At 47.6% G+C, this 14,939-nt stretch overlaps 1 protein-coding gene across 13 annotated transcripts in view; it reads right to left on the minus strand.

Moving 5' to 3' along the window:
• LOC149341876 (uncharacterized) overlaps positions 1–14,939 on the minus strand; it is a 75,836-nt gene that overhangs the window by 55,973 nt on the left and 4,924 nt on the right. For 10 of the 13 annotated variants that reach the window (XR_016282981.1, XM_089544139.1, XM_089544144.1 and 7 more), the window contains exons 3-5: positions 10,511–10,666; positions 8,892–9,056; positions 2,026–2,190 (exon numbers count right to left, since the gene is read on the minus strand). Coding sequence is in view for 12 of the 13 variants with exons in the window: in XM_089544139.1 (XP_089400265.1) it covers positions 2,026–2,190; positions 8,892–9,056; positions 10,511–10,666 (486 nt within the window). In the remaining variant the exon portion in view is untranslated. Of the gene's footprint in view, positions 1–2,025; positions 2,191–4,357; positions 4,662–8,891; positions 9,057–10,510; positions 10,667–14,939 lie in introns of those variants that run through there. The other 3 variants (XM_089544135.1, XM_089544141.1, XM_089544142.1) reach the window with 3 other exon arrangements.

A 14,939-nucleotide genomic window follows, 5' to 3' on the forward strand; every position in this document is an offset into this window, starting at 1 on the left:
CCACCTAGTTTAGAAAGAATCATTGCATATGCCTGCACCTGGAATATGGAGCACGAGTGTAATTGCATGAAGTTCTAGCACATGGTAAAAAGCGGTAGATTACGGGTTGTCGCTTTGTTTCACTCATATAAACCTGCATTCTACCATGGAATCTACTACGTCAGCCGTAAGACCTTCAATTAATTATTGAATTAATTTAATTTACATCAATTAAATGGTCGCCACCTGCCGTGATGAGTAGGTGGAAAGTAGAGAGAGGGAGATCCTGCTCCATATAGTTCCTCAATATTACCTAGAGGAAAAGCTGACATCCGCGTCTATGCGCGTTTCTTAAAGAGCACTTCATCGATTGCGAGAATGACAGGCAGATGAGGTTTTGTAGTTCGCTTGGCCAGTGTCAGAAAGCGTCGTTTCTGCCTCGAAAGCAGTATCTGCGCCGATATATGTTCTCCTTTGTGCAGAGGGTAGATAACTTCAATGGTGCGTTTTTCATTCCTTCAATAAATTTAAAGCAAATGAAAGTTTGGTACTAGGCTGTTATGGAAACTATCATGTCACTTCTTTCAGGCTTGTGGTAATCGGTACGGCTGCAGCCACATTTTACTCAAAACAATAGCCAAGCCGAGTACAAAATCTCACCTTCTCAGCATTCCTCCACGTCTCCCTGGTGGGTAAAGTGCAGTGCCAGCAGCTGTCTCTGTACTAGTGATTTTGAAGAAAGGAAATGGCGCGGTAACTCTGAACCACACCGTGAAGGAAGGGATGAAGGTCGGAGTGAAAGAAGAGAGAATGGTGTGGGAATAGGCTGCGATGGAACTGAAACGCAAAGGGCACCTGTGTGCTGTAGATGTCAGTGAACGTTAGAGATCGTCAGCTTTCTTTGTATGTAATACAGAGCAGCTAGTGCCTCTCCGCTTTCAGGCAACAGGAGGCAAAGGGAAGTCGGGGATGGAAGAGAGAAAGGATGGCAGGCAACGGGTGGCCTAGTTGCATTGGAGGTTATGACGAGAGTGAAGAAATGTGCAATCGGCAGTTGCCTGCGATGGGGAGAACCCAGAGAATGGCTACTGTGGAAGCAGGATGTTACAATGAGGATGGAGGAATGCGCTTCCTGAAGGTGGTCCCACGGCAGTATGCTGGGCTATATCGCTACAACAGCTTTTGCAGATTTATGTACTAAGCTGGTAAAACGCTCTACAGATCTTTTAAAGCGAAAGCTTTACTAGCACTTTCAGCCTTTGCCGTGGTGCGGCGGTGCCACCATTGGCCTTTAGTTGCCCTCTGTGTGACGTCATGTGTGACATCACGCCGAAGAGAAGGGCGACCGACTCGCGCCGTCGCAAGCCGCGGCGGTGCCACCACCGGCGCCTAACTCCTGCGCTCTCCGCTACGAGCGCGATTGTGGCGTTACGCTGAAGAGATAAGGCTCGACTCACGTCGCTAGAAAGCAGTAGCTGTGCCAACCACCAGCGGCTTAACATTGCTTCGCGATCTCGCGCCGTCCGTGAGCGACGGCGGTGCACATGAACGGCGGCCTGACTGGACTGGATTGTACTGGATTGGATTGGATTAGAATAGATCAGATTACATTAGATTGGATTGGATTGGATTGTATAACAGATGCATCGCCACAAGTCTAACCACAAGCACCACCACCAGCTACACTACCAGCTGAACCATGGCGTAGGTACGGATATTGCTTTCGCAATTACCGGGCTTAACCAAGCTAAGCCACAGCGAATTTTTTCATAGACCTTAACGCGGAAAACTTTCCAGCATACAAACACTTCACAAAGCTGGCCCCATGCATCTGATTCTTAGGTGAATACACATATCGCAAACAATTACAATCATTTATTGGCAAAATCTTGACAGCTATGCTGAAAGTGGTCCTTTCAGAAGCCATCCCTACGCGTGTTTTCTTTTTACCAGCAGGTTATTCTGGCAAGCTACGGTTAGAGCGGTGCCTCAGTGAAGCCGACCGAAGCAGAAAGAAATGACAACGCTCTCATAATGAACACCTACCCGTTCGGATGTCAACTTATGCACGTATTGTGGCGTAGGCATAGAGAAGTGCTGCGTCGATCCCGCAGACTCTCTCACGTCCGACAACACGTACGGCCTTGGGACGGTGCTGTCTCTTCTTTCATCAGACTCGGGGCATGCATCAGGCACGCTTTGCTTCGATTCCTGTATCAGTGTCAGAATAAAAATCACCACTCTCGGTCTCATACCGAGCCTTACCTGAAGAAATGCGTGGTAATGCTCTCCACACTTACGCAATCACATGTGGTCGCCAATGCTTGTGCACTCTCGTGTCATGTCTGGCACAACAGACAAAAGCAAATACATGATCGGTCTCCTGTGCCAACGAGATTCTGTACTAGAGCGGGAGATGAAAGGTGCAGCTACGGAAACGGATTCTTGGATGGAAAATGTGAAAGAATTTATGCCTAGGACTCTCGGTGTTTGTATGTTTTTCAGGATTCCACTCCGTCAAAAGTCATCTAATGCACTGCTCTATATAATGCGGCATATCATTGGCTTGGTAATCTCCGATTCGCTGATGACACTGCCTTGCTAAGTCACTCAGGACATGCACTGCAAAGCATTGTCGACGAATTAGACAGGCAGAACAGAACGGTGGGGCTAAAAATTAACATGCAGAAAACCGAAGTAATGTTCAACAGTCTAGCAAGAGAACAGCAGTTCGTTATTGGTAGCGAGCTGTTGGAAGTAGTAAGAGAATATGTCTCTTTAGGGAAGGTAGTGACCGCTGATCCGGATCATGAGAGGGAAATAACTAGAAGAATAAGAATGCGGTGGAGCACCTATGGCAGGTTCTCTCAGATCATGAATGGCAGTTTACTAATATCCCTCAAGAGAAAAGTGCACAACACCTGTACCTTATTGGTACTCACCTTTGGGGCAGAAACATGGAGGCTAACATGGAGGCTAACACAGAGGGTTCAGCTTAAGTTCAGGACAACGCAGCGAGATATAGAAAGAACAACTATAGGCGTAACGATAAAACATCCAAAACAGGCGGAGTGGGTGAGGGAACAAACGCAGGTTAATGATATCCTAGTCGAAATCAAGAGGAAAAAATCAACATTGGCAGGGCATGTTATGCGAAGTCAAGATAACCGCTGGTCCTTGAGGGTAACGGAGTGGATTCGAAGAGAAGGCAAGCGTAGCAGGGAGCGGCAGAAAGTTAGGTGGGTGGATGAGATTGAGAAGTTTGCAGGGATACGTTGGCCGCAAATGGCGAAGGACAGAGTTAATTGGAGAGCCATGGGAGAGGCATTGAGTCTGCATAGAGAGGCTGATGATGATGATGGTCTTTGGCTCCCAGAAATATGATGTATCCGAAATATCTACTGAGCAGAATCAACGTTCCATTCTATAAAAGCTAAGCACACTGCCCAAAATTTCATGTTTGCTACAACTCACGATATTATTTTGCTAAATCAACTCGTGATAGCATATCAGGACCACAGCTGGAATAAGTAATTTATCCCTTCTGGTTCGGCCATTGCCATGGTGCAAAATTTGCGCGCGTTTTCGTCTAATTTTATTCCTAGCCCTTCATCTCAAACTCGTGAGAGTAACCATAACAGGTAATCCAGAGAGTCCATTCTGAACACATCCAAGCACGTCACAAGTCTGCCGGATCACAATAGTGAGAAGACATCCGGGCTGTTTAAGAAGCAAAGAAACAGCTGAACTGCCTGTGGATATCTTCCAAGCCTCCGAACAATTTTCCAAAATTAGCCCTGCTGATAATGGCCTGGCAACAAAGCGCGCCAAGAAATCAAGTAGCAACCGCCTTTTCCTGTACAAGGGCAAACCGCAATAACGTGTCTATGGGCTCGGTATGGGACACAAGCACATCTTACAGATCCTGCAAGGTCAGTCAGATGATGGAATACCACCGCGTCAAAGCCACGTGCAATTTTAGTCTGCACAGATAGGTTATGAGAATAAACTAAAATTACACATTAAACCAAAATGCAAATATCCCCACCTACACCAACGATACCCTGCATGCTACGTGGACTGACATCACACAGTACATTGGTCTCTAGCAAGTCACCCCATCGAAATGTGCCTGCTGCGAACGGGATCAAATTCACGTCTTTCTGTAGAGTAGTCAAGCACCATAGCAAAAACTTTTCACAAATTGTTCTTACCACAGTCAGTCACTGCCTGTAGCCTGGCAACGACATCAAGAAATCTTTTTTTTAAGCTCCCATAACCTGTCTTTTCCCAAAGAGCCAAGTATTCTGGCAGGCTTTCGCTCTCACGCCAAATTGCCAAAGTGGCAGCAACAGATATACTCTCACTACACACCTACCTTTGCAAAGTGCCAGTTCTGTGCATACTGCGTCTCGGGCGCTGGAGGCTGGTCAGCAGGTGACGAGAGCTTCGGAACCGGATTAAGGGTGGGGTTCATGTCTTTATCACTTGGAGCCCCCGCACACAGGCGGGGCAAATCGTGTTTATGAACCTCCTGCATTGATGACAGGACCGAGTAGTTAAAACCATATCTTTTCACACTGATCTCGGCCTGAAGCTGAACTTTGCAGTCCTTTCTGCAAACTGAGCACACATGCTTCGAAAATCGAACTCAACCCATTCATTCACTGCCAAAACTAGTGATTTTTTGTGGAGCAAAATCAAGCGAGCCAACCGAAAAGGCAGAAAGTTTCTGCGCTCTCAGCACGCGTGCCTAGCTGCCCGATTCGCACTTCTCCACATAGAGCGGCTCAGGAGCGGAAAATTGCTTAGGCAAGCTCGCAGCCTCTCCAACAAGAGGTTGGGCTCCAATGAGTGGTTAGGGCTTGCCCCTTCACCTTCGGCAGCGTTTGGGCACTCCCACTGATATCCTGTTGCGCCTCCTGCATCCACGACAGTACCAAAGTCATTGGAGGGTTTTAACATGCTAGAAACTTATAAACGTAGATGTATGCCGGTTTACCGGACTCCTCCTGTGTATGGGTAATGACCGTGCCTGGAACCACTGATGACGCTGCTCCAGCGCAGGAGGTGTCTCGTAAGCCGGTATACATCTGTGCTAATTCGTATCCAGTATGTTAAAAGCCTCATTAACAATGGTCCCCCAAATTGAGTCTGCCGGAAGCTTTTGTTTGCAATCCTCTCCACGCGACGCATCGAATCCCAACCACCGATGCCTGCACTCGCGTGCGATGCCTGGCACTGAAGAAAAAATCCAGTACATGATCGCATGAGACTGTGCGTGTGGTGTTTTTCTATAGAGAAGGAGTCGAAAGATACAGGGTCTGTCCTGAAAGTAACGAGACAAATAGCGGCGTGGCGCTTGCATGCGCTATACCGAAAAACCGCCTTGGGGGTTAAAAAAGGAGAACCTTCAGCTTCACAGACTTCAGACTTTAGTTGACTTCGGGCAGGTCAAGCGAGTGGACGTCTTCGAGCGTGTACCACTGTTTTGTCGCTGCGTCGAGGAAACCATGGAGCGAATGTTGGAACAGCGCTACGCAGTGAAGCTTTGCAATAAACTGACTAAATCATCTATCGAGACATTTGATAGCATGTGGTACTGAACAATGTGCAGATCCCAAGGGTACCAATGGCACAAAGCATATACAAATAGCCGTGAAGACGTTCAGAACAACACTGTCAACATTACCGTCCGTAACCGTCATCGACGGGCGTTCCGACCGTTGCTCGTCGTGAACGTCTTCACGACAGTTTGTAAATGCTTTGTGCCATTAGAAGACGCGACCTGGACATCGCATCCTTCCCACGTGCAGTCTTCATCACATCGATCGACTGGGTAGGTGACTTACTCAGTTCATTGCAAGGCTTCACCGCGTAGCGCTGTTCCAACGTTCGCTCCATCATTTCCTTGACACAGCGATGAAACATGAGTACACGCTCGAAGCCTTCCACTTGTTTCGCCGACTCGCAGCCAACTAAGCTCGTCGCATTTTGAAGCCCAAAAGCGCTTTCCCAATGTAGTGCATGCGCGCGTCACACCGCAGCTTGTCTCATTACTTTCAGGCCAGAGCCTGTGCTGCTGCTATAAGTTTTCGTGAATATGAAATGCAAAACCGCTAATGGGCGACGTTACCATGCCTTGCCATACTCTGCTAGGCATCTAAAGCACTCCTCTACATAGTGAACCTTCATGGGCCACACAGCAGCTCTGATTGAGTGGCAACTCATGCAGAGCTCGGCATGAGTGCCTACTCTACACTGGGGAATAAAGACAGGGACAATTTGTGCAGCTCTTTGGGCTGCTGTGTCCGATAACGTGCGCGTATGCTGAAAAATCAGGAGGGTGCAGCTATCAAGCAATCAAGCATGAGAAAGCGTGACCGACTGTGCAGATGCACCGCGGCGAGACCCTGGTCAGTGACTTTTTTCATAGGCTACCAACAATGGCATCCTGGCATCATGTCCCTACAGAATGATAGGAACGACGATGCAGCCCCAGTGAAGATGAACGCAACAAGCCCGTAAGCAACATCAAGCCAGTTCATTTGATTAAACCTATCTTAAATTCATTTCTCATCCAGCCTTGTGTGGACCCAGGAAAATTTGATGAAACCGGTTCATCACAGAATCGATTTGTTTATGGGGATTAAACGTCCCAAAGCGACTCAGGCTATCAGGGACGCCAAAGTGAGGCGTTCCGGAAATTTACACCACCTGGAGACCTTTAACGTGCACTGACATCACACAGTACATCGGCCTCTAGAATCTGGCCTCGAATGAACTTCGACAGCCACCGCCGGGATCGAACCCGCGTGTTTTGGCTCAGAGCGCCATATCCAATGAGCGACCGAAGGAAAGGGCACAGAAGCGATACGGATAGCAGTTGGTGGGAGAGCGTACGAAGGTAAGAAATAATAGAGAGATTTAGAAGAGCCACAAGGCAAACACGTTAATGCGCCACCGCTGCTACCATTGCCAGGCTTGCTTGCCTAGCCACAACTGCCGTAGGGTAGCAGTTACCGTTGCTTTTGTGGTGCTAAACCTCTCTATTATGCGGATCGCACTACAGCTGCGATAGGCAAGTGGGACGTTTTCTGAGGGCAGCACCACCCAAGCTTATACTTCACTGCCAGTCCAACAGTGGCAGCGGCGGTACAATCACCTCCAGCGAACAGACGCCAGCGAGCAGTCGAGTCGACTTGGGCCGGTGGACTTCATCACTTTTGCCTTGACTGTGAGTAGCGTACCAGCGCGCGTATGTTTTACTAGGAAGATGAGTGATTAAGCAACGTCTCTTGGCAAGCCATTACAGCCTCCAACTTCATGCTCCAGCCCCCACCCTTACAGCATTTGGTTTTTGAGGCTTGAATAACGAACTCTCAGAAGGAATCGCAACAGTGACTACGAACACCAACACATGTACACAGGCTGACAGAAACCAGGAGCTGCTTTGTAGTTTAGAAAGAATTACTGGCGACACCTGCACCCGGAATATGGAGGAAGCGCGCAATTGCATACAGATCGAACACAAGGTACGCACCGATAGATTACAGGTGATAGCTTTGTTTCAGCCATGAAACGCTGCATTCTTTCAAGGAATCTACTGCGTCAGCCGTAAGGCCCTGAATTATTTAGTGAAATAATATAATTTTCCTGAATTAAATGGCCACCACTTGCTATAACGGGTAGGTAGAAAAGTGGAGACAGCGAGATCCCGCCCTAAAGAAATTCTAAATATCACGTAGAGAAACAGGCACCCACGTCTATGTGAGTTTCTTAAACAGCACTCCATCCATTGAGAGAAAGACGTCAAGATGAGGTTTTGTATTTTGTTTGGCCAGAGCCAGAAAACGTGGTTTCTGCCTCCACCGCTATGGTCTCCTCTGTGCAAAGGGTAAATAATTTCAATGGTGCATTTTTTCATTTGTTCAATTAAATTAAGGCAAGTGGAGCTGGGGCAAAGCTGTCCAGGAAACTATCATGGCGTTTCTTTGAGGATTGCGGTACTAGTTATGGCTGAAGCCACATTTTATGCCCAACAATAGCCAAGCCAAATACAAAACCTCACATTCCCGTCATTCCTGCGCGTCTCCATGGCGGGTGGAGTGTAGTACTCCAGCTGTCTCTCTATTACTTGTTTTGAGGAAAGGAAATGGCGCGGTAAATGCGGACGTGGCCTAGAGGGAAGGGAGGAAGGTCGCAGTGGAGGATGAGAGAATGGTGTGCGGAGGAGTGCGGCGACCGCATTTTTGATAGAGCTGAAATGCCAAAGAAGGGACCCGCAAGCTGTGCGATGTCATGTCAGTGTACATTAAAGATCGCCAAAATTCTTTCTAGGTAATACTGAGTAACTAGTCCATCTCCACTTTAAGACGAGAGGAGGCAGAGGGAAGTCAGTGATGGAAGAGAGAGTTCCAGGGAGGTTGTGACGAGAGTGGAGGAATGCGCAGCTTGCAGTAGACTGCGATGGAGAGAGCCCAGAGGATCGTGACTGTGGAAGCAGGCTGTACAATGAGGATGCAGGAATATGCTGCCTGACGGCGGTTCCGCACAAGAATGCAGGGATATATAGATACAACAGCTATTGCAGATTTATGTACTAAGGTGGTAAGCCAGCTCCACAGATCGTTTTCATAGACCTGAACGCGGAAAACCTTCCAGCATACAAACACTGTACAGAGCTGGCCCAGTACATCTGATTTTGAGGTGAATATAAATTTTACAAACTAATTGTAATCATTTATCGTCGAAATATTGGCACCTATGCTAGAAATGCTGCTTTCGCAAGCAGTCGCTACATGTTTTCTTTTTACCAGCAGGATATTGTGGCAAGCCGGGGTTACAATGGCGCCTTAGTGAAGCCAACAGAAGCAGAAAGAATTGACAGGGCTCTCATCATGAGCACCTACCCGTTCGAATGCCAACCTATGCACGTACGGAGGCTTAGGCACAGAGAAGTGCTGCGTTGAACCCGCAGACACCCTCATGTTTGACGGCACGTACGGCCTTGGGTCTGTGCTGTCTCTTCCTTCATTGGACTCAGGACATATGTAAGGCACGCTGTACTTCGATTCCTGCATCATTGTCAGAATAAAAATCACCACCCTCGGTCTCATACCGAGACTGACCTGAAGAAGTGCATGCTAATGCTCTCCACACTCATGCAATCACTTGTGTTTGCCAAAGCTTGTGTACTCTCCTTCGTTGTCTGGCTCAACAGACAAAAGAAAATACAAGGTTGGTCTCCTGCACCTAAGGCATTCTGTACTACAGTGGGAGGTGAAAGGTGCAGCTACGAAAACAGATTCGTGGATTGAAACTGGAAAAAAAAAAGTTATGCCTCGGGCTATCGGTTTCACTTTGCCTTGCAGGATTCTACTCCGTCAAAAGTCATCTAAAGCACTGCTCTATATTGCACGGCATATCTTTGGCTCACAGAAATATGATGTATCCAAATTTTTACTGAGCAGAACCAACATTCTATTGTATGAAAGCTAAGCAAACTACCCACAATTTCATGTTTACTGGAGCTCGCGATAACAATTTCATAATTGAACCCGCGACAGAATATTAGGACCTGATCTGGAACGAGTAATTTTTCCTCTCTGGTTTTCCCACCGCGACGGACAAAATTTTCGCAACGTTTTCGTCTTATTTTCTTCCCATCCTTCTTCGTGAAACTTGCGAGAACAGCCATAAGAGGTAAGCGAGAGAGGTTGTCCTGAGTGTCAATTTTTTGTTCTCCTACTCAGCACTCTGGAAAGGAGGAAAGAGGAGTATGAAGGTTGACAGAAAAGAAACACGAACGCATCCAGATCGCATCCAGAACGCATCCAGAAGAAGATTGCCAGATCAAAATACTGGGAAGACACCCGGACTGCTAAGAAGCGAAGCAACAGTTGGACTGCCTGCAGATATCTCCCTAGTTTCCGAACAATTTCTTAAAATAAGGCCCGCTGATAATGGTCTGGTTTCAAAACGCGTCAAGAAAGCGAGCAGCAACCAACTTTAACATCTGTGCAAGGGCGAACCGCAATAATGTATCTATGGGATCGCGATGGGACACAAGCACATTTTCAGATCCCGCAAGAACTTTCATATGATGGTATATCATCGCGTGAAAGCCAATTGCAATTTTAGTTTCTACGGACAGGTTATAAAACAGGCTTAAATTTCACGTTAAAAGAAAAGGCAAAATCCTAACCTACGCCAACCATACTCTGCATGCTACATGCACTGACATTGCAAAGAACATCGGTCTATAGCAGGTGACACCATCAAAATGCGCCTGCTGCGACCGGAACCGAACTCGCATCTTTCAGTTGAGCAGTCGAGCACCGTATCCACTTTTTGCAAACTGCTCTTACCACAGTCAGTCACTCCCTTTAGCCTGGCAGCGACATCAAAAAATCGCTTTTCTAAAAGCCCGTAACAAGTCTTTCCCCAAAGAGCATATTCTTATGGCAGGCTTTCGCTATCACATCATATGGCCAAAGCGGTAGTAGAGAGCTGCACTACAGACACCTACCTCCGTAATGCGCCAGTCCTGCTTATACTGTGTCTGGGGCGCCGCTGGCTGCTCGGCAGGTGACGAGAGGTTCGGAACCGGACGAAGGGTGTGTTTCCTGTCTTCAACCCCGGGAGCCCCCGCCCACAGGCGGGGTGCATCGTGTTCATGAACCTCCTGCATTGATGACAGGACCGAGTAGTTAAAAGCATGCCCTTTCACACTGCTCTTGGCCTGATGCTTAATTCTGCAGTGCTCGTCAATGAGACGCATTGAATCGCATCCTGAAATGTTCGCGGACTCTTCTGTTGCGTCCGCCACAGCAGGTAAAATCACGGATACTCACTAGTAGCCAATGGTTTCTAGTATGCAGTCAGACAAAACGATGCGGCGTGAGGAGATATTGGTTTATGCATGACCAAGAAGAATAGGTCAATCAAAAGGCCAGAAGTATGAGGAAACGTGCATGCACCATCCGCTGAAATCATAGCCCTACCTGATTTCCTCAGGAAGCAACGCAGAAAACATTTTTTGACTCGAATCCGCATAGCATACACTTTTGTCCATTATGGTATATTTTGTGAACTGAGTCCATATGCTTCGAAAATCAAATCATCGCAATCATTCACTGCGAAATATACTAATTTTTCGAGGAGAAAAATGAATCAAGCGACACGAAGAGGCCGATAGTTTTTGCGCTCTTAGCACGAGCGCCCAGCTGATCGACTCCCACTTCTTCACATAAATTGGCGCTGGCGCAGAAAACTGCCGCGACGAGCCCGCAGCCTCTCCATCGAGAGGTTGGGCTCCAATTTCTGGCTGGGGCTTGCCCCTTCACTATCAGAAGCATTTGGACACCCGCCACTCACATGCGGTTGAGCCTCCCGCCACTCACATGCTGTTGCGCCTCCTGCATTCACGACAGGACCAAAGTTATTGGAGGCTTCTAGCATACCAGAGACGTATACCGTATAACGTATAAGCGTAGATGTATGACGCTTTACTGGACGCCTCCTGTGCATGGGTAATGACCTCACCTGGCACCACCGACAACGCTGCTCCAGTGCAGGAGGTGTCCCGCAAGCCGGTATACGTCTGTGCTAATTCGTATCCATGTAGTCAAGAGTTCGACGAAACATCTGTTGGTCAGGTGGAGGCATAATAAAAACATAGGGACCCTGGCCAAGTCAAAGTTTAATGAAACGAACTGGCATTTCGGAAGCACTACGGCTTCCTTGTTCACAATGGGTAAACCAGGCAAAAAGCATGCGTTTATGTCTTCTTCAAAATGCGTCGTAATGATCTTGCGTAATCAGATGGCAGATTTCCTTGCGTCCGATTTAGTGTTACGGTAATGGTCTGAATCATCAAAGACTCTAGATACAAGTGTCTAGAATTGATCCGTTCTCTGGCACGCACACGTGCCCCGTCCCAATTGATGACATGTTCAGTTTCTTGCACGTGTTCGGCCAGAGCGTTAGCAGCACTGCGTAATCTCGCCACGTCATTTTTGTGCTGCTGGATCCGTTTGCACCAGTTTCCGGATTCCCCGATATTATTGCGATCGCAATCTTCACACGGAATCTTGCACACGACCCCAGAATATCTGTCAGGGGGAAGCGGGTCTTTCACATTGACGAAATGCCTTTTGCCTTGCCAACACATATTTCTCATACGGTGGCAATTATTATCAACAGACCTTCGGCACAGCCATGGGAGCATCAATTTCCGTGACGGCGGCTAACCTCACAATGGAAGCCATCGAGACGAAAGCCCTAGAAACATTCGAGCCACGCCCTAAATTATTCGTCAGGTATGTGGACGAATCTTTTTGCATCTTAAAGAAACAACCCGTCCAGCGGTTCTTGTACCATCTCAACGGCATAGAAGTCTCAATGAAGTTCACTGTACAAGAGGAGGCGAATGGCTGCATCTCTTTTCTGGACACCCGTGTGACGCGAAAACCCACGAGCCTGGAGTTCACCGAGTACAGGAAGCCTACGCAAACAGGCCGTTATCTTGACTTCTATTCTGTCCACCCGATGGCACACAAGCGCTCTGTCGTCTGCTCTTTAGTCGAAAGAGCAATAAACAAGTGCTCTAACGAGCAATCCCAGAAAGAAGAGCTAAGGACTGTCGAAAGGGATTTGATGAGAAATGGCTATCCAAGAAGCTTTGTGGCAAACACAAAAAAGAAACTACTGAAGCGACCGCCACCTTCTGACGTCTCCAACGCTTCTAAGCCGAAACGCGCCTCCATCTCTTACATCCCACAGATCAGTGAAGCGCTTGGTAGGGTATTTCGAAAGTATGGCGTGCAAGTTGCCCACGTTCCAACAAGCAAGCTTAGACACGAGCTCGTCAATGTGAAAAATTAGGAGACACTTTGGCGACTAAAGTGGTGAGAGGCGAAAGCCTGAGTACAGCATTCTGCCACGAATGTGGTTGTGAATGATGATTCAAGTGCTGCCAGCGAATGACGCGTCCATTGGCTGTCTGCTTGTGTCACTGATGTGTGGTTAAGTTGTTAAGCTTCGCCTCTTAAGAGTGGAACGCGACAGCGTCTTGCAACGCTTCCAGGGAGTCCACAGAACGCCATCGCCTACTAGGCTCTACGCCTTGCTCGACGGTAAAATGGTTTTTGAGGAAAGGAAATGTACTTCTCTCGCATATCTCGGTGGACACGTGAACCTCGCCCTAAGAGAAGGGAGGAAGATGGGAGTGAAAGAAGACACCCTATTCACTAAACGCACATTTGTTCATTCCAAACCATTCAGCTGGCATGGCGGAGTGTCTAGCGTGCTCGTGTCGCACTCCGGAGACCCTGGTTCGATCCCCCACTCCACCAATTTCGTACTCGGTTTTATTTATTTATGTGATCAGACTAGAAAGGTTAATTAGGCTATTTGATATTTGCATTATTGTAATTCTATCCATCGTGTTCTGTCATTCACCTGTGAAATGTTGGGACTGTTTAGGATGTTCGATACAATGTATATGAAACGAGAAACGTCGAAACGGGCACAGTCGAACTGGGTGGGGAAGTGGGTGGTGGTGGAGCGAACACGGCTTCGGCCGCGGACGCGGTTGTTGCTGGGACGCACGTCTTTCTTTTGTTTTCCTCTTTCTTCTGACCTCTTGATTCTCCTCTATCTTAATTAGGCTAATTGATTAATTAAGGAATTAATTTAACTTAGTCCCACTTAGTTGGAGCATCACTATACGATCCCTTTAATTGGTTGCATGGTTACTAGGCAAAGTACGATTGGCCCCATTTGAAATTCGCGCACTGTGACGTCACGAGCATTTTGACCAATTGAAAAGCGTGACATTTCTGTCGACAGCTCCTGCTTACAACGATGAGGCATTAAAGGCTTCCGCCTTAAAACCCGCTTCCCCCTGACAGATATCCTGGGGTCGTGTACAGAATTCCGTGTGAAGATTGCGACCGCAATTATATCGGGGAATCCGGAAACTGGTTCAAACGAATCCAGCAGCACAAAAATGACGTGGCCAGAGGGCGCAGTGCTGCTAACGCTCTGGCCGAACACGTGCAAGAAACTGGACATGTCATCAATTGGGACGGGGCACGTGCGCTTGCCAGAGAACGGATCAATTCTAGACACTTGTATCTAGAGTCTTTGATGATACAGACCACTCCCGGCACACTAAATCGGACGCAAGAAAATCTGCCATCAGATTACGCAAGACCATTACGACGCATTTTGAAGAAGACATAAACGCATGCTTTTTTCATTTAATCATCGTGAACAAGGAAGCCGTAGGGCTTCCGAAACGTCAGTTCGTTTCATTAAACTTTGACTTGGTCAGTGACCCTATGTTTTTATTATAATTCGTATCCAGTATGTTAAAAGCCTCATTAACAATGGTCCCAAGTTCAGTCTGTCGAAAGCTTTTGTTCGCAATCATCTCCATGCGACGCATCGAATCCCAACCACTGATGCCTGCACTCGCCTGCGATGCCTGGCACTGCAGAAAAACTCCAGTACATGATTGCATGGGACTGTGCGTGTGGTGTTGTGCTGTACAGAAGCAGGCCAAAGATACTGGTGTGAAAAAAAGTTTATGTGAAAGTGAAATGCAAAAGCGCTCATGGGCCGATTGTAGTACGCCTTGACGGACTATCAGGAGGAATCGCAACACACACCACGAACAACCATCGATGGGCACAAGCTGACCGAAACCAGGAGCCGTTTTCTAGCCCACCTAGTTTAAAAAGAATCAGTGCATTGCCTGCACCAGGAATATGGAGGAGGCGCTCAATTGCATGCAGATCTAAATCATGGTACACAGCGGAAGACCACTGGTTATAGCTTCGTTGCAGCCATATAAACCTGCATTCTACCATGGAATCTACTGCGTCAGTCGAAGACCTGCAATATATTAGTGAATTAATTTAATTTACCTCAATTGAATGGCCACCACCTGC

This window comes from Amblyomma mixtum, chromosome 5, assembly GCF_055824585.1.
Source record: "Amblyomma mixtum isolate Tamu chromosome 5, ASM5582458v1, whole genome shotgun sequence".
NCBI classification, from domain to species: Eukaryota; Metazoa; Arthropoda; class Arachnida; order Ixodida; family Ixodidae; genus Amblyomma; species Amblyomma mixtum.